This window comes from Sorghum bicolor, chromosome 2 (genome assembly GCF_000003195.3).
Source record: "Sorghum bicolor cultivar BTx623 chromosome 2, Sorghum_bicolor_NCBIv3, whole genome shotgun sequence".
NCBI classification, from domain to species: Eukaryota; Viridiplantae; Streptophyta; class Magnoliopsida; order Poales; family Poaceae; genus Sorghum; species Sorghum bicolor.
In genome coordinates this window covers 13043033-13063382 of record NC_012871.2, presented here as the reverse complement: position 1 = coordinate 13063382, position 20350 = coordinate 13043033, and the positions used below count along the sequence as shown (strand labels likewise).

The window sequence follows — 20350 nt, the reverse complement described above, 5'->3', positions numbered from 1 at the left end:
AAAAGAAAAAAAAAAAAAAAAAAAAAAAAAAAAAAAAGAAACCTATACCTGGGAGGGACTGTCAACGTGACCGCGCCCACATAGTATATATATATATATATATATCACAAATCCCTTGGTCTATATCACAATCCACATATATATCACACATGAAACATATCGAAGTCCACAGATATCACAAATCCACATAGATATGACAAATCTAACATTACGTCCAACATAAAACATAAGTTCATAACATAAACCACAAGTTCATAACATAAACCACAAGTCCACATGAATATCACTCCTCGAAGTCGCTAGCGCCTCACCCCTAGTGCTGTGACTCTGACCCGTCGTCGCCGTGGCCTCCGTCGTGTCCCGAGCCCCCATTTGGCCAAGCCGACCAGGGTGAGTGCCCCCCAGGGTGTGGAAAGCTCGCACCTGCCCACGGCGCCCACATGGCCTGCCCTGGCACCGACGGGTACGGGTACGAGTACCCGGGGCGCGGAGGAGGGCTGCCGGACAACCCGGGGTGGCCGTGCTGCGGATGGGCACCAGGCCACGTGTGCTGCGTACTTGGGTGGCCATAAGTAGTAACCTGCCACCCACTGCCTGGAGAAGGGGTCGGGTTCGAACCCCACGACTGATGCTACATAATATAAAAAGCGAACTCATTAGTATCTGCAGGACAGCCGCACAAGCCAAAGCAATAGACAAACATATATACACTCACCGGACTGCCTGCAGGGGCAGGAACAGGGGGTGGAACAGGGGGTGGAGCGAAGAGCGAGGCAGGCAGCGGAGGCGCTGTAGAGCTCTAGATGGACTGGAAGTATCCAACTAGGTCCGATATCTGACGCTGCGTGTGCTGCTGTTGTGCCTCCATGTGGCGCCGATGGGCCTCGTCTCTGGCCGCCAGCTCTCGCCGATGAGCCTCATGTAGCTCATCCTGTCTGGCCCGCAACTCCTCTATCTGTGACTGCAATATTACACCCGCAATGGTTAAACAATGCAAAAGGAGATGTACATATGTAAAACTAATGGACGATGCATAAAGCTGTAGTTACCTGAAACGCCGTCTGCATCGCAGCCATTTGCTGCACGGAGCTCGGCTGACGAGGCCGTATGGGGACGTCGGAGGTCGAGCTGCTCCCCTGCCGAACCTCGCGGAGCGTGGGTACGGTGGCCGGGTTGATTGCGCTGTGGGCAATCATGTACCGGCCGTGCTGCTTCCCTCCTCCCGTCCTCATGAGCAAGTCCGTGTCCAGTGGCTCGGTGGTAAGGTCGAAGTCATCCCCATGGCGTGTGCGAGCTGCAGTGGCGTACGCGGACATCTTCTCGTAGGCGGCAGTGTTGGTGTATGCGTCGGGCCCGTCCTGTGGGTTGTAGACGTTGTACGCGGACATGCAGCGTGTGCCAACAAAATTTTCGAGAGTCTGCGAAGGGAGAGCAGAGGGGTGGCCATACCTGGTGTGTACGTCCTCGAGAGTCGGCCGACGGCGGCGGCTTTGGCCGGCGGCGGCGGATTTGGCCGGGGATATTTGGTCGGCGGCGCGTGGGGCAGGGGAGGGGCGGGCCAGGGGCAGGGGAGGGGCGGGGGCAGGGGCGGTGTCGGCCGGCGGCGGTGGATTTGGCCGGCGGCGGCGGATTTGGCCAGGGATTCGGCCGGCGGCGCGTGGGGCAGGGACGGGCGCGTCCTGTTCGTCGGTCTGCGAGATGGGGGAGATATGGGGCGCGTCCTGTTCGAGAGGGTGGGGCAGGGAGGTTTTTGAGGAGCTGTTATTTTTTTTTTAAGAAAATACCCTTTGCCGAGGGCCTTCCAGCCTGACTCTCGGCAAAGACCCTTTGCTGAAAGCCTAACGCGCAGGCTCTCGGCAAAGAACTGTTGACTTTTTTTATTTTTTTTGAATTTAGAGCTGAGTTTTCTTTTGTGTCCTTGTGATCCAATTTCTAAATACATTTTAAAATTTGGCATTAATTTGACTTTTTTTGCTATATTTAACTAATTAATCTTGTTTCTTTAAATTTTTTCACATAATTCAAATTTCAACTGCAGGTACATGAAATATTAGAACTCAATGATTCGAAAATTGATAATTAAGATATTTGGTGTACGTTGAGGCCGTATCCACAACCACACATGAAATCTCAACCCTCTCGCTGACATAACATGTCGAAGAATGTGATGGAAAAGTGATTTATAATTATATAAATTCCAAATAAAGTCCAAAAATCACGAAACTTGGCGAGGTGTCGTGTTATTGCATGTGGAGGCTGTGGTAAAAAATTCATAAGGTTTCGAGCAAGCTGCGACATCAGATGTCTAAAACACAATCATCTCCGCATGTGATCAATTGTTATCAAATGTGGAGATGTCTAGGATTTAGACATCCAGTGTCGTAACTTTCTTTAAACCTTATGAATTTTTTTATCACACTCTACACATGCGATAACACGACATGTCGCCAAGTTTCATAATTTTTGGACTTCATTTGGAATTTGTATAATTAAAAATCACTTCTACGACACATGGATGGTCATGTTTTGTATACAAGAAATTCAAACTTTTGGGTGAGTTTATGAATACAACATCAAAATGCACTCACAAACATGAATATCATTTTTTGAATGGCTATATTTTATTATTTCATGCTCCTACAGTTCAAATTTACTTTTTCGAGAAAAATACAAAGAAAATAATTTAATTGATAAAATATAGCAAAATGTTAGAAAAAGCTCTCAAATTTGAACATATGCTTGTATACAATATGCAAGGGTTAAAGAAAAAGATTGGGTCCAAAACACAAAAAAAACCACTTCCTCTTTACTGAGGGTCATTGCTGGCTCTCGGCAAAGGGGCTCTTTGCCGAGAGCCAGCATTGCAGCTCTCGGCAAAGGTTCCTCTTTGCCGAGAGCCTAACGGTACGGCTATCGGCAAAGGTGACGACAACGGAAGTCGTCCCTGCGCGGCTCCTTCGCCGAGAGCCTGTCTTTGCCAAGAGTCAAGCTCTCGGCAAAGCTTTCCTTTGCCGAATGCCAGGCTTTGCCGAGAGCTGAGCCATCGGCAAAGACTCTTTGCCGAGGGTTCCTTTTGGCTGTCGGCGAAGGCTGTCTTTGCCGAGGGCCGGCTCTCGGCAAAGCTGGGCCCTCGGCAAAGCTCCCGTTTCCTGTAGTGGTAGTTTAGTTGTGTAGATTAGGCTAGGTGACATCATGAGCTATACCCATCCCACATGGATTATTTAATGCTCCCAACACACTAGTACCACACTAGTACACGAAGTATAAGGCCAGTCTCAGTGGGAGTTTCACCACGATGTCATGCACATTTATTAGAGCGTCATGTCAGCAAAATTGCACTTTTTGCATGAAACGAAGAGGAGAGAGAAGGAAGTAGTTTCACCATGGTGAAACTCCACGGGCGTTGTTTCCCACGCGGTGAAACGGGATGAAATCCCCACTGAGGGCCAAATCGTTTCACCATTTTGCATGTGATCCAATCATTTTGCAGCAATTAAATGCTTTGCTTAGTCTTGGAAACAACAAAGTGAAATGCTCCATTGCTGGGGTTATTTCATAGATGGTTTCATTTCAATTTCAATGATGTGTTACTATATGAAACCGTGCAATGACACTGTCCATTAAGACTGGCCTAATGGAGGCGGTCAATTTTGGTTTTCGGAGGTGGACAACTGCAACCGCCTCCAATGAAAACCTTAGTTAATCGATGGATAACCAAGGTGGTCCGACTGCTCGCGCCTCCATTATTCTTATTAATGGAGACGTGCACTATAAAGAGACTGTCTCCGTTAATACAATTAATGGAGGCGAGCATTTATAACCGCTCGCCTCCAATAATCCTTCCAATGCTTGCCATCGAAAGGGCGCCGTAGCTTGTCATCGCCATTCGTGCGATTACTAGGTGCACATGCTGGGACATCAACTTAGCATCCTCAGGGTTCCCGGATATAGCTCGTAGATGATCAATGACAAGCAGGTACCACATCGACAGTGCAAGGCTTTTCCTCTGCATGTAACCACTTCTTCCTCGTCCTATTGTTGAGCCACGATCTAGTCCTTCGGCACCTTCTTCTTCTTCTTCTTCTTCGACCCACCCATGGCTCCTTCGTCATTCCCATACACGCGACAACCGGAGTTCCTCTTATATAGACTCACGCTGCAGTGAGGATAGCTCTCCAACTTCTCATATTGTAAGCTCCGATAAAGGATACAGTAATTAGGACATGCATCAAACTTCCTAAGTTTCATCACCACTAGTCGGATCAGCTTCTTCACCCAATAGGTATTAGTGGGAACCTTGTTATCATCTGGGTATGTGTGAACAAGGACACTCATAAGGTAATTGAAGCTAGTGTTAGACCAGCCATCCTGAGCCTTCAACATCAGCATCTCTAGGTCAAAACATAACACTGTCCAATGCTTCAGACACCTCTTGTAGAAAGGGTTAATTGCAGCGTGCTTTATCTCTCTGAAATTCTCCAACCACCTCAAGTTACTAAATAAAATGCCATCTTCGTCAAGATGGTTAGCTATTTCTGCCACAAGCTCTACACCCTCAAGGTCTTTCATAGAATCATCTCATCACCATCCCCACCACCATCGTCGTTAGTAGCCATATATTGGAGTAAGTCCTCTAATCATGAACATTATCATCACTGGCTGCTGGTGTGGCTGATGAGGAGGCAGGTTATCGTCTTACATGCTCTACGATCGACGATGTCAAGTTGCCTCCAGATGCATCACCCATAGTCAGTGGCAGACCCAGGATCTTGTAAAGACTAGGGCCAAATTGACCATAATCTATATGTTTGCGCGATGGAGGTCAGTTTTTGTTCAGAACAGAATAGATGTAGTATAAGAATTGTAGGATTCAATTATTTTGTAAATTGGTCAGGACCTTCTTAAGGATGTGGGAGGACTTGATGAAGACTGGTTGATCTTCTGCTCCTTCCTCTCAGCAATGATGTGTTCCTGCGGCCTGCGCATAAATGAATCACACACTTGACAGTGATTTGTACACCACATCAGGCAGGCATCTTATGGCTGGGGCGTAGGGTGTTGACAATAGTTATACCATGTTTTTACCCCATCTAAACCATCAACAAAACATTCTTTATAAAAGAAAACCACCAAACACATAGTGACTTAGATACAAATAACTTGGTTCCATATGTACTTGTCATTGTTTGGTTGCAGGCACTTAGAACAGGTATTTTTCAGTGTCCAGAAGCTCCTAAGGAAGGTAGAGCAACCAACCAAGATGGCCAATGGAGAAACCAACTTCACATTCATCAATGTCATAGCTTCTGGAGACAATATACAAAAGATCGGCACAAAAGTAGCGTCGACCGATCCCACCCTGGTGGGCCCAACACTACCATTGTGCTTGAAATTGCATGAAGAAGCCACCTGCAGAAGATGGACCATTGGTTCCACCAAAGTGGGATCGACCAATACCCTCTTGAGACAATCTCAGACACTAGCAGACCAACAGGATCCTCCCAACATAGTCGCAAGCAAGTGCCACCATTGGATCACAAGTGTGTTTCGTCTCAACGGTGGAAGATGAAGTCACATGGATCCATGGACCAACATTTCCATCATCCGAGGTGATCAGGGGGTCCCACCACTTCATACTCATAGTAGAGACAGAGGAGAGGGCCCACAATCAAGGGAGGTGGCCCCACCTATCAGTGGGGGTCGCCCGACCCCCTTACTATGGCCTCTAGGCCCACTTTCACTCCACCGACTTGGGATGTCTTCTAGAAGAGCAGGCTGGTCCCATAGGTCAGTGGATGGAACCGCCCAACCCCCTCCCTGTGTTCATCCAGGTTGGTTGGCACTCCATTGACTCCCTGCACGCTTCCCACATGGTGGTTGATCCAAGGCGTCCATCCAAAGGCATTTGGGAGGTCGGTTTATCCAAGGGTGGAGGTGGAGAGGCACACGAATCGCTGATGTGGCAGTGGAGTAGTTCTGGCCTGTCGGGAGTCTTCTCCAAGGTGCGCCTTAGCAGATACGAGTCTTCTTGTAAGTCTTACATTCGTGTCTTTTATAGCATTTAACATTTTGGTCTAGTTCTTTGTGTATAAATCTTCTTACTGTGCGCACTGTTTTACTTTGGTAAATTACTCGAGGTGTTAACTACGCTTAGAGTAGTAAGATTAGTGTAGACGTAGTGTCTAGACTACATCTTATCAGTGTGGGCTGCTTGTCACACTGCAAGACACCTAGAGCGAGAGTGACAGTCCTCTCTAGGCGGAAAGTTCCTTGTTCGTGTGTTAATCAAGTTAACTATGTTGAAAGCTGGGCTGAGTAGGGTGCCGCCTTGGTAGGGGAGGAGGTGGAAAATCTCTTTAACTCGATCTACCATTTCGGCCACTGCCCCTAGTAAGGGAGGAGGTGGTAAACCTCACTTTACATAGAGTATCGCGACTAGATATTAGTGCTAGTCAGACGTCTCTATACCCAACCTTTACCCTTTGATCACATCCTAGCGATCTTGAACCTAGTTAGTTCACTTCACATTCCTCGTAGAAATCATGATACCTGGAATACTCTCGGTGAAGGCTACATTGACTACCGTATGCTTGCGGTATATCTGTTTGCCACTTCTAGTGTCAACAAGCTTTCTGGCACCGTTGCCGGGGAACGGTATGTGTTTTAACTAGGATAAAAATCGTTAAGTTATCTTTGTTTCTTTAAAACCTTATGCACACATCTAAATGGATTAAATAACCCTCTTCGACTATGCTGCTCCATCAAGCGCTAAGTTGGAGCCACCTAGTTCATCATAGACCATTTTGGTCGTTCGCTATGAGCTTCACCCCAGACTCGTAGCGATAGTTCACGAGAATCCTTTTTTGGGAGAAGGAGATGAGAATCCCTATACACACCTACGTGATTTTGAACAACTTTGTTCTTGCATTCACATACAAGGGATGAGGCGAGTAACCCTTAACTGGAAGCTATTTCCATTCCCTTTGATGAGAAAAGCCAGACGATGGTATACTCGCTGCGTAGGTAGTGTAGGAGGATAGGAGAAGCTGCAAGCCAAGTTCTATTTAAACTTACTTCCCCATCTCCCACGTAGCTCGTCTTCATAGAGACGTCCTAAACTTGAAGTAGGAAGAAAATGAGTCTCTAGGTGTGGCCTAGACTTATCTATAACTGAGCCAACACTTATGCAACATTTCTACCTCGATCTTCGACAAATCTCTACGCAATTCCTTGATTTAGCCTCTAAGGGAGCATTCCTTCATCTACCCATTAGTGAAGGTTAGGATGTTCTTGTGACTATTCTCGAGAACACCCCCTACACTGATGATCATAACGAGCTCCTGAGGAAGATCAAACTCCTAGGGATGAACCCACGATAGCCAAAACGCCATTATCCACCTCCCAAGTCGTCGAACCTGAACTACAAATACCATAAACATCAAAGGAGGAAGAAACCCATCCTCTAAATTACTGATTCTATTTCGAAGCCAAACTCTCACATGACCTCGCTAGTTTTGGGAATGCCCATAAGAGACCTTCCAAGAAACACTATTCAAACCCTCTCAAGAAGAGATCTCTTTAGAAATCTCCCAAAATAGCATTATTTTATGCCTCGAGTTCTCAAGTAGCACATTGGGAAAACCCTAGGATCTTGGATGAACTTCCAAAAGAAATGCCTTTTGTGCCCATACAAGAAGAATTAAGATGCGTAAAAGAAAAATCTATCCTCTCCTCTTCTATGCCCACTTCTAGCATGTCCTTTGAACCCATCTCTAAACTCATCCCTAATCCTGATAATCCCAATGGTGCTGCTTCTTCTAAGTCTTATGATGATCTAATCATTGACTATGGAGATTCATTAAGACACCCAAGGCATGAGAGTCATGAGGGCCATAAATCTAACCAAGGCAAGAAACAACAACAGTTGGAGAATCTATCCACTGTTGTAAGTCAAGAATGGTTAGATGAGGCCAAGGAGTCTAATGAAATTACTAAAATGCCTATTCATGTGAAAAGAATATCTTGCCAAGTCATGGGCATTTTTAGTAAAGTTTGCTATGATCCTAGCCTTGGGATAAACAACATTCCAAATTTCCATTCTCAAGGTTCATCAAAGAATCACCTACTCCAATCCCAAAAACATCTTAGGCTCCCAAAGGGTCAAGTCCTTGATTGTTCAGGAGTTCTTCAAGGCATACCTATGGTGATTGATGATCTAAAAACCTTCCTAGATTTCCACATCTTTGACCTTCCTGGACTCTACTTTCATCTTACCTTTATTGGAAGGCCAATGGAGCAAATCTTGGAGAATGCTTTGGGAAATGAGAAGCTTGGTCATGGAACATGCAAACAATATCTACATGTTTGGACTTTCCAACCTCTTAGCAGAAGGGTAGAATCCAGGCCTGTTCTTGATCCAAGGGGTGAGCCTAAGATGGTTTCACAAGCAACCATGACATATCCAAGTCTTGAGGAGGACTTGGAATGTCATGAAAAGGAAAGCTCTCACCCACTTCTTGAGATGGAGAATTTCATCAATGAGTATGGAAGTTATACTTTGATCCTCTCATCAAGTCCTTTTCTCATTTGAGAAATCTCCCAACTCAATCTTTCTTCCTACCACTACCAAACAAGAGATCTACAACTCCTTCACTCTTCTTGTGTCCAAAGTCTTTGCAGTAGAGGTTGTAGATGTTTTTGTTTACCATAAGTTTTCAAAATATTGTAGTGGTATGAGTTCTTGCAGTTAAGCCCCCACAAATTGGCTTCAAATTAACATCATGCAACTTGTGTGCCTAACTTGAGTAGATCAGTAAGACTTATGGTTCTGCTGGTGTGTTGCCACCAGTGGAACCCCTGCATTTGATGTTGTCTTTGTTTCCATGACTTAGGGCACACCTTACACCAAGTGCGGTGGGATCATTTGACCCCCTCGAACACATTTGGGCATTGAAGGACACCCCGAGCAAAAAGCATCAGTGTAAGAATACTTCATTAGAGGTAAGAATGCACGGGGAGAGGACCAAAGTGGTTAGAGCCTCCAATGTGGGGTCGGCCGACACCACCATGGGCCCCTCAGCCCACCAGTCGACCTCTACTATGTTGAGACAAACTTGTTGACTGGTTTGTCACTTTCCCTTCCTACTATTTTGTGCACTTCTCTTACTTTTGTCTTTCCCCTTTAAAGCAAAATGAAAAAATGCTTCTTGTCTTCACCATTCAAATTCATCTCTAGTTGAATGAATCTTATATGTCCTATCATGCTTCCTTTTCTATGTCAGTATGCTTTGGTTTGGCTATATGGTTTGATCATACCTCCATAGTATTTTTTTAAGCATGGTGCTTAAATTAAATAGACTACCTTAATCAAACAAGATATGGAGTTAAGTTTGATTATTGAATCAAAACATACTTGCATGGAACTTGGTTGCACTTTTGGGACTAACCTCTGCAGCAAGATCATCAACATCTCTGTGGGTAAGTCATAAGATCATTAATGGAGACAAATCAAGGTCCTCATGGTCAAAGGTCAACCTGTTTGGCCAAGGAAAACTTCGATGCAACTGAGAAGAACCAATGCTACAACTCATCATCTTTAAGGTAAGTGGCCACCTTCTTAAAGTTTTCCATGAACATGAACCTTGAAAGAAGTTGACATGCTAGAATTCATCCTTGCTAATGATTCAACATGACTAAATCTACATGTCTTAACTTCCTTTCATTTCTATATGGTTTCACCACTAGATTAGAATGAACACACCTATGCTAGCCTCTATGAAAAAATAGGGTTGGCGAAGCTCCATAGGGGGGGTCAGCCGACCCCCTCTTGGTGGCTAGCCATGCCCAAGTTTTTGCCAAACCATTTACACCTACAGAGAAGTTTGAACATTCGTTCTACCAAATGGGGGTCAATCGACCACTAGTTGGGGAGTCTAGTCTAACCCATTTGTCCAAGAGGTGTTGAGCAAACACTTAGAAGCTATCCTCCGTTGCAACACTTGTGCAACATAGGGTATAGTCTTCGAGAATAGCTCCCTTGGACCCCTTCTCTTCTTCTTCATCCAATTTCTCCTCACCTTAAATGTAACACCTTCTAGCCTCCTCTATGTCTCCCAAGTTACCTAGAGTAACTTCACCATGGACCCCACTAGAACAAATGTCACTACCCCCTTTTGTGAGGGCCCTTTCAATCATGAGGGAGACATGTTTGAGAACCTAGAGGTCACCATGGAGGTATTGTGTTTGAGGTAGAGCCCTACAATGCCATTGATGCCCACCTTTTGTGAAGAACCACAAGGGCATTGGTTGTGGGCTAGACAAGGGAAGGTGTTTTGTTCCTTTGTTCACCTCAGAGAAGTAGTTGTGGGAATAGCTAAACTCCACTATTCTCCCAAGAGAATATGGTGAAATGTTAATCCTCCATGATCAATGAGCATTAAGCTGTCTTGAGCATAGAGTAATGAAAAAAGTCCTTAGTGTGGTTTTGCACACTTAGAAATAACAATGGGGCACAAGGACCTCCTCCTTTGACCTCTTTCCTTATAAATCTCAAACATGTTCACAAATATGCTAGGCACATAGCTAAGTTCATTCAATCTTCATCATTGTAACTTGTGCCTATTAAATAAAATGAGGTATTTCATTCTGCTAGTGTGTTGCGACAAGCAGGACACCTACACTTGATGTTTTCCCTATCTTTGCTATTTAGAACACTCAAGAACCCAAGTGTGGGGGGTCGGTTGACCCCCCAACTACGTCTTTGAACTGTTTTGAACATACCATGGTGTAGCACATGGCCTAGCACGTTGGCACAATGAAATCTAACCCAAGTAAGGGGTCGGGCGATCCCCTCCTTGGCGGCCAACGGGAACATAAGTTTGTAGAAGTACATTCTCAATAGAGGGAATTCAAATGGCAGCAATAGGCATACCCAAGTGGGGCCAGCCGACCCCACCTTGGAGCCCTGGACCCACCAGTCAGCATCCACACATCGTCTACATGCTTCCTGACAGGTTTGCCACTCCTACTCCCCAATCTGTTCTTTCAGTTTTACTTGTACCTTTTATTTGCTTTCCTTAAATGAAATAAAATAAAATAAAAATAAAAACAAGAAGACTTGCATCTGGTAAAAAAGGTGACATGATTTATGTCATTTAAAGGTTAAAAGTGTCACAAAGTCTAATTCTTGCATATGCTTATGCATGTGGGTCACATATCTTGCTAGGAATATCATGTTGATTTAGTTGTTGACAAATGTGATATAGTTCTTGGCTCATGATTCAGACCTTTTCTATTCAAAGTGCTTAGAGAATTATTTTGGAAAATGTCATAAAACCATAGTGTCACTTACTCCTCATTAGTAAAAAAAAATTCCTACCAAAGCCATATATCTTCATACCATGTTCAAAACCCCTCCTATATACGCTACTTGTACTTGTGTTGAGTTCGGTCAAACCTTGTTGACCCTAGTTGAGAATTATGTCATAGTCCCAAGATCAAGATCACACACACACACACACCCCACATATCATGCTTGCTACTTCTACATTGGAAGTATGCAAAAAATATGTCATCCATCTCCACCATATAGATGCTCCATGTTTTAAGATTTTAGAATATCTCTCTAAGTATTGCTTAGTAGATGAGACAAAAAGGCTATGCAAAAAAGTGGACACATGAAGGTCCATTGCTTAAAAAAAGTCGACACATGAAGTTCCATTGCTCAAAAAATGCTAGCCATGTCTCAAATAAAAAATAAAGAGAGATCTTATCAAATAGAGGAGCATTATATTCCATCATTTTCCACACACTTGCACATCTTGATCTAAGATTATGACATTTTTCTCCTTGGATGCTTGTTTTGAATTTACAATAGATACAATGTAAGTATGCTATCTTGTTCATCCCTACCTGAGCCCCACATAAGCCTATAGATGTAGGATGAAACAAAAGAAGGCAATCTTATGCTATGCCTTGGTGAGGAATCATATACTTACTAAGTGACTTGAGAGTGATATTTGAGGAGTAAGAATGAACTATGTGCTTTCTTTTAAAACCATTGTCAAAACTCTAAGTACAAGGATATGAAAATGGGGTGATGACTTTGACTTGAAAACTATTCCATTTTTCAACATCTGAAGAATATATGCTAGTGTTGGGCATTCTTAACGTCATAACCAAAAGTAGACTTAGTTTTCTAATTCTGATAACGGCGAATGCCGAACCTATCCCTCATGCCACTTAAGCCAAGTTGTCATCCCCAGCATGACATGAAAGACGCGGTATTGAAATATGCAATTGCTCTTCTGAATAAATAATAAATGGAATCTGCAAGCGCACAGATTAATACCGATGTAGCATTTTAACCGGGAAGTATTCCAGGTATCATTATTTATATTTTTACCACTAGGAAGGGATTACTAACACCAATGTTGATTATGGAATGAAATATGGAACTGAGTATCTATCATTGCATGTATAATAGAGAGCATTCATCTATCTCTTGCATACAGGGATAAATGTCACATAAAATATAGATAAAGTATGAATGGTGACAAAGATAACTAATCTGATCAGCCTAACTAGCCACATATAATAATGATAAGCACCTCAACAGTTATTCTAGCAAGTCATTAGCATGGAATTAGGATGAACTACAAGAATATTCCCTAAGTTATTCTTAACTATAAAGTCTAGCATATCATAGTTAGTGCAATTATACTTGGCAATTATTGCGAGAAAGGATTACGCCCACGCATAGTGATATTATCAAGGAAGATGAGAAACATAGCAATCACTCCCCTATAATAATGTTGCTCTGCGTGCCCTATACAGGGGAGGGGGACTATATAAGAATCAACGAAGTTGTCACCATCGCGAACTACCCCGCGATCTAGCATATAGGGTACAATCGCAGATAAATACGGTATAGGCACAACGCCTACAAAATACTTATCATTTACCCATTGATCTAATGGATAAACACTATACGATCCTAAACATGTATATAATTCCAATCTAACTAAGCCAAGCATATAACTATGATAAACTTGGAACGATATAATTGCAAATATAAACAAGTAGAGCAAAGTCATAAGCAATATATTGAAATAGAACAAAGTCATATTCATAATATTGAAGAACAATGATGAACAAATGAAGAACAGTAGAGGAATTACCAAGAATCCTCTTGACAGATCCGGAAACCAATCAAAGATTGACTCCTTCTAGTTCTAATCCTATGTAGCTATGCTCAACTAGAGATCTAGTTGATGTGGTGGCTCTAGGGCTTGATCAGAGACTCTTCTCCTTGAATGAATGAATGAATTAGGGTTTCAGAGGTGAGAATGCCTCCTCCAGAGGCCAGGGGGCCTGCTTTTATAGCCCCTCCAAATGAACGTGGGCCGTCGGATCAAACCGACCTTAATCGCACGGTTTTCCTTAATACTTTAGGTTGGTGGAGCATAATCCACGAGGCGAGACCTAATTGGTCCAGATGACAGGGCGGGCGCCCTAGGGGGGAGGGCGGGCGCCCTACCCCTGGGCCCGCTCGGCCTCACGTTCGTTCCAGTGGCTTCTGGACTCTTCTAGATGATAGAAAATTGGTGCACGCATTAATATCTCTATGTAAACCCGATGTGTGGGCCTTTCCTCCATATTTCCTGATAACCCCCTGCAGAAATAGACAAACACAAAAACTTGTAGAATTTTGTCAGATAAAACCCTAAGTCTGGGTGTTGGTTGTATTTGGATCCTTTCCTTTATTTATGTGATGATTAAATTTGGTACTTAAGGACCGTCAACAGACTCCCGCAAGCTTACCTCTTGCTCGTCCCTGAGCAAGGATAGACTCAGTGATGGATTAGAAGTTGCTGTAATGCCTTTAAATATTGACGGTACACATGCTTTCAAATAAGGTCTCATCTCTGAGTTAGAGTAAACTGTTAAGACTTAAAACTTACTCATTTTACCTTTCACCATGCGGCTTGTAACCGTCACTTGTGTCTTGAGCAGTTAAAAGATAGAATGGTCTAGCCAAGCGCCATGTCTCTTATTCTTGATCAGCTATAGCTCTGGAGTTTTTTGCAGATTTTCAAATAAAACTCAGAGATTCCTTGTATGACTCTCTCAAATCTCTCTTTTGTGGTATTTCTAGATCCTTACCAAGGCAGTGATGGTATATGCCTTCTCTCAAAGTATGTGGTATTTATGGTATAAGGCTCCTACTCTAATAAGGCTTGATATCTCGAGCTTATAGGTGGGAGACAAAGTATACATACTTATAAGACATTTATTGCATAGTCAAACCATGGATCCAGAGAAACAAGTCAATAAGTCAATATCAAGATGTGCATGTGTGGTGAATGAATGGTGTATGGTGACAATGGTGTAAACGATGGTGAAAATCTAATTCTACTTTTGCTCTTTTGAGGGGATACATACCTTTCTTGCTCTTTGAAGCTTTTTGAGGGGAATGAGATGCTCTATATTTTTCTTTTTCTTTTCTCTTAGGTGGGTATCTTGTACCCCTAATTCTACTATCGGACACTTGTCCATTTTTACCTCTTGTCTTACTTTTTCTTTTCTTCGAGGTTCCGGGCACTTGCCCCTTTTTATTTCCTCGTTTCTTTTCTTTTTTTCAGAGCACTCATCCTTCGAGAAATAATATAGCAAGTGGTAGTAACCAAGATAACTTGAGCATTTATTTCACAGGGACTAACAAAGATAGGAGAATGTTTTTGGCTACTCTCTCCCGGATAGGAGTAGAATAAATTTAGGTGAAAGGAGATGGAAATGAGTGGATGTATGTGGATGCGTACTTCTGGAGTAGAAGCAGTATTTATGAGTGAACATGCAAGTGAATCTTGATTTTAACCGCATGACAAGCTCCTAAGGGTCTACACAGCTTGACCACACACAATGCTCATAAGCAGTAAAAAGTAAATGTTCGGTTTTTAGTCTAACAAGCATGTATGTATGGCTGTGGTAGGAATTTAAACTCTCATCATATAGGAACTCATCATGCAATATTTTTAAAGATTTTCAAAGATAAAATTCTCCAAAATTCTAGGATCTCTAGGAATAGATAAACAGCACCTCAACCTTCCCATATCATATCCGTTAACGACTTAGACTTTAGATCAAGTTCTCTTCCCACAAGTTCAGGTTTAGAGCAAGCTTTAAATTATAACAGTTATGTCTAAACTTGAGAGAGAGAGCTTCAGATTTGAAGATTAGGCAGAGCAACTATTCATCATATCCATGCTAGAGTTTATTATTAAGATTCAGTTTAGTATAGCCACTTTATTTATTTATTAAGCAAACTAAGCAAAGATATATATATATATATAAGCACAAAATCTTTATTCGGGTTTTCATGGTTATGTATCTTTTTATTTAATATAGTATAAATGTAGATAGAAGCACTTAGCTGGATAAATAGGGGTGCTCTCCCCACTGGATTTTGACGTAATTTCATCTGATGTAGCTAGCAGGTGCAGAAGTGTATTTGAATGTCGGCAGCACCCTGACAGCGATTAGGATGCCCCCTGTCTGCTAGTCTTCTTTATCCTTGAATTCTGTGGAGCTCAAATAGACAACAAAGCTTCGTGGAACTGGTTAAGTGTTAGCATAAATATCTTAGCTTTTATCATGTTGAGCCTCCTTAATAAATGTTACTCTCTTTGGTAGGATCACAAACTTATTTTTATATTTGCATTTTTTTAGAGCAAAGGAAAATATTTATTTTATTTTTTTATGCCACCACAGTGAATGTACTTATGAGTTTTATGCCACGAGCATACTCACATGGGGCTTACTTGTTTTTAATATTTTTATTTTCTTTTAAGATGGTATGAACACGATTAACTAAACAAGCTACTTTAAGTAAATAATAGAAGGGAAAGTGATAACTACCAAGTTTACCTCTTGGCACGGTGTTCGGTGTTTTTAAGTCCTCCGAACGGGACTCCTTGTGTTCTCAGTCGTCCTAGGATTCACTGGATGGCGTAGACGGTGGTCCCGGCGGTGTCTCTTCTTGTACAACTATCTTCTCTCTCCACACCTGACTTGGTGCTACGGTCTCCTCAGGACAGTTTTGTTCAAGCTGTATATCCTCAGATCTTATTACCTCTCCTTCGTAGTCTGCCCATCCATCCTTGATAATTTGCCTCCTCTAATTGCGGTTGCGTCGTCTTCTTCTCATCCTGACCTGCTTAGAATCTTCAACTATATAGTTAGGGTCATTAAAGTAGCGGCGTACCTTCTCAGAGGGGAAGTGCATGTGGACTTCTCCGGTTCCAATGTAGATGATCGCTTTGACGGTGCTGAGGAACGGTCTTCGAAGGATGATGGGTGGATCGTACTCGTATTCTCTCATGTCAATAACCTTCGACTTTTTGGAATGTCTAGTCTGCCATCTAGAGCTAAATATATGTCGGTTGTAGGGGCATGGTTCCGTACAACAGTTGATAAGTGACTGCGGCCGTTATGTTGACGCCCGATCCGGTGTCGCAGAGTGTCTTCTAGAAGGAGTATCTATTGATTGAGCATTCAATGCTTGGAACACCAGGGTCGTCCTTCTTGATCAGGAAAGGCGACTTGAGTCGACGATCTTGACCTCTATGAATTGCAGTGACCATCTTAGCTGATTCGGTCCACACTTGTTTCTTGTTCTTGTTCCTCCTGTTGGTCCTCTTCCTTGGTTCATATTGGGGTTGCTCTGGGATTTGTGTGGTCTTGTTCTTGAAGGAAAACGTCTCCTTCCTCCCTTTGATGTTGAAGTTGATCTTCGCAGCACTGGCGTAGATAATAGCTCCCGAGGTGTTCAGGAATGGCCTCCCTAGGATGACGGGTGACCTCTCATCGGCACCGGTCTCTATTACCACGAAGTCTGCTGGGACGTATGAGGTACCAACTCGGACACAGATGTTCTTCAGTATTCCTTTTGGGAAGCTTAGTGTCCGATCTGCAGGCTGCAAACACATGGTTGTTTCTAATAAGGACGTGTAAAATTTTTTCATAGAGTACCCTGGGCATGATGTTGACGCTGGAGCCAAAGTCACAGAGTGCTTCTGGGAAGTCCACCATGCCGATGGAGATCGAGATGATGGGGCATCCTGGATCGCCTCTCTTGACTGGCAGAAGTTCATTATGTACTTCTACAACGGGGTTACTCCAGTAGTTACCTGCATCAAACATGTCTAGAAGATTTGCAGATTCTAATCCTTCCGGTTGTGATGGTATACCAGGGTTAGTGGCAGGAACAGCAACAACTATTTGATTCAACTGAGATTCAATCATTTTATTAAAGCTAATCTGGTTCTTGATGGCAGTAGAAAAATTATCCATTCTATTATTTATATTTTCTAGAATTTTATCATTAGATGCCAATTTCTTAGACAGGTTATCCATTAGCTTTCCTTGATTAGACACTAACTCTCTCAGGGGTGGAAAATTATTATTATTGTTGTAAGAATTATTACCTTGATAGTTACCTGAGTAGTTACCTGAGTAGTTAGGCCTCTGTTGATTCTAACTTTGATTTTGTTCAGGACGATTGTAGTAGTAGTAGTTGTTGTTGATGATGTAGTTCACGTCCTCATGCACCTCAGGGCAGTGATTGCCTGAGTGTCCAGTATCTCCACATTCCTCACAAGTCATGTGAGAGTCGTAGATGTGCATGACTTCTTTCATGTCTCCAGCTTTGTCATCGAGCTTCTTCATGAGCAGGTCCAGCTTTGCAGACAGCATGTCTACCTCCTTGAGCTAGTGCATACCTCCACCTTTCTTGCGTGTCTGGGTCCTCTCTTCGTTCCAACCTTGGTTGGACGCCATCTTCTCCGCAAGAGCTGTGGCTTGTGGTATGGTGAGTGACAGGAATGCTCCTCCAGCTGCAGCATCCATAGTTTCACAGGCACTATTACCGAGCCCATGATAGAACATCTGCATCAGCAGCCAGCTCTCCATTCCATGATGGGGACATTCTAGGATGTAGTCTTGGAAGCGCTCCCATGCCTCTGGAACGGATTCATCATGTTGTTGCTAAAAACTTGTAATCCTCCCACAGAGAGCATTGGTCTTGCCCATGGGAAAGAACTTGGCCAGAAAGTTCGTGGAGCAGAGTGCCCACGTAGTATTCTTCTCCTTCGTTGCATAGAACCACTGCTTCGCTCTCCCCAACAGTGAGAATGAGAAGAGGCGAAGTAGTATGGTGTCACTGGGACTTCTGACATAGTGAATGTGCTGCAAATCTCCACGAAGTGTTGGAGATGAGCACTAGCATCTTCGTGTGCCTTCCCACAGAACTAGTTGGCTTGCACCATGTTAATGAGCCCAGGCTTGAGCTCAAAGTTCCGGTCGATCTCCACAGCAGGTCCAGTGCGGATGTTGTCCGTAGTGGGAGGTGAGAACTCGCGGATCGACTTGTTCGCCATGGCTTCGAACTCGGATGACAAGTTCCGGATGAAACTTCGGCGATCTTCTTGATTGGATGAAGCTTTGCGCTGAAGTGTTGACGATGTGATCTTCTTGAGCTTGGCTCTTGTTTTTCTGATTATCGCTTTAGGGTCGTCAACAAAATTTTCTAGAAGATGTCTTCTATTCATACATCACCTTGCATAAAATAATAAAAATAACAAGATACAGGGGTAAATCTGTATGAGAGAATTGATGATCTCAATCATATAAGTGATGCGAATGATGACTCATTATTCCGTATTCATTCCTTGTTAGTAAATCAACCCTCCCCGGCAACGGCGCCAAAAATGCTTGTTGGGCATTCTTAACGTTATTACCAAAAGTAGACTTAGTTTTCTAATTCTAATAACGGCGAATGCTGAACCTATCCCTCATGCCACTTAAGCCAAGTTGTCATCCCCAGCATGACATGAAAGACGCGGTATTGAAATATGCAATTGCTCTTCTAAATAAAAAATAAATGGAATCTGCAAGCGCACAGATTAATATCGATGTAGCATTTTAATCGGGAAGTATTCCAGGTATCATTATTTATATTTTTACCACTAGGAAGGGATTACTAACATGAATGTTGATTATGGAATGAAATATGGAACTAAGTATCTATCATTGCATGTGTAATAGAGAGCATTCATCTATCTCTTGCATACAGGGATAAATGTCACATAAAATATAGATAAAGTATGAATGGTGACAAAGATAACTAATCTGATTAGCATAACTAGCCACATATAATAATGATAAGCACCTCAACAGATATTCTAGCAAGTCATTAGCATGGAATTAGGATGAACTACAAGAATATTTCCTAAGTTATTCTTAACTATAAAGTCTAGCATATCATAGTTAGTGCAATTATACTTGGCAATTATTGTGAGACAGGATTACGCCCATGCATAGTGATATTATCAAGGAAGATGAGAAACATAGCAATCACTCCTCTGTAATAATGTTGCTCTGCCTGCCCTATACACGGGAGGGGGACTAAATAAGAATCAACGAAGTTGTCACCATCACGAACTACCCCGCGATGTGGCATATAGGGTACAATCGCAGATAATTACGGTATAGGCACCACGCCTACACAATACTTATCATTTACCCATTGATCTGATGGATAAACGCTATACGATCCTAAACATGTATATAATTCCAATCTAACTAAGCCAAGCATATAACTATGATAAACTAGGAACGATATAATTGCAAATATAAACAAGTAGAGCAAAGTCATAAGCAATATATTGAAATAGAACAAAGTCATATTCATAATATTGAAGAACAATGATGAATAAATGAAGAACAGTAGAGGAATTACCAAGAATCCTCTTGACAGATCCGGAAACCAATCGAAGATTGACTCCTTCTAGTTCTAATCCTATGTAGCTATGCTAAACTAGAGATCTAGTTGATATGGTGGCTCTAGAGCTTGATCAGAGACTCTTCTCCTCGAATGAATAAATGAATTACGGTTTTAGAGGTGAGAATGCCTCCTCCAAATGAACGTGGGCCCTCGGATCAAACCCACCTTAATCGCACGGTTTTCCTTAATCCTTTAGGTCGGTGGAGCATAATCCACGAGGCGGGACCTGATTGATCCACATGACAGGGCGAGCGCCCTAGGGGGAGGGCGGGCGCCCTGCCCCCAGGCCCGCTCGGCCTCCCGTTCGTTCCCGTGGCTTCTGGACTCTTCTAGATGATAGAAAATTGGTGCACGCGTTAATATCTCTATGTAAACCGACGTTTGGGCCTTTCCTCCATATTTCCTGATAACCCCCTGCAGAAATAGACAAATACAAAAACTCATGGAGTTCTGTCTGATAAAACCCTAAGTCTGATAAAACCCCGCGAAATGGTAAGTATTGTGTAGGCG

At 42.9% G+C, this 20350-nt stretch overlaps 1 protein-coding gene across 1 annotated transcript; it reads right to left on the bottom strand.

Moving 5' to 3' along the window:
- On the bottom strand, positions 122-3886 carry LOC110432624. The gene is made up of 5 exons (XM_021453393.1): positions 3829-3886; positions 1450-1691; positions 1050-1358; positions 716-961; positions 122-631 (listed from the first exon to the last, which is right to left on the bottom strand). Exons 1-4 carry the CDS (start codon positions 3884-3886, stop codon positions 800-802), a joined length of 771 nt encoding a protein of 256 aa, XP_021309068.1. The 3' UTR covers positions 122-631; positions 716-799.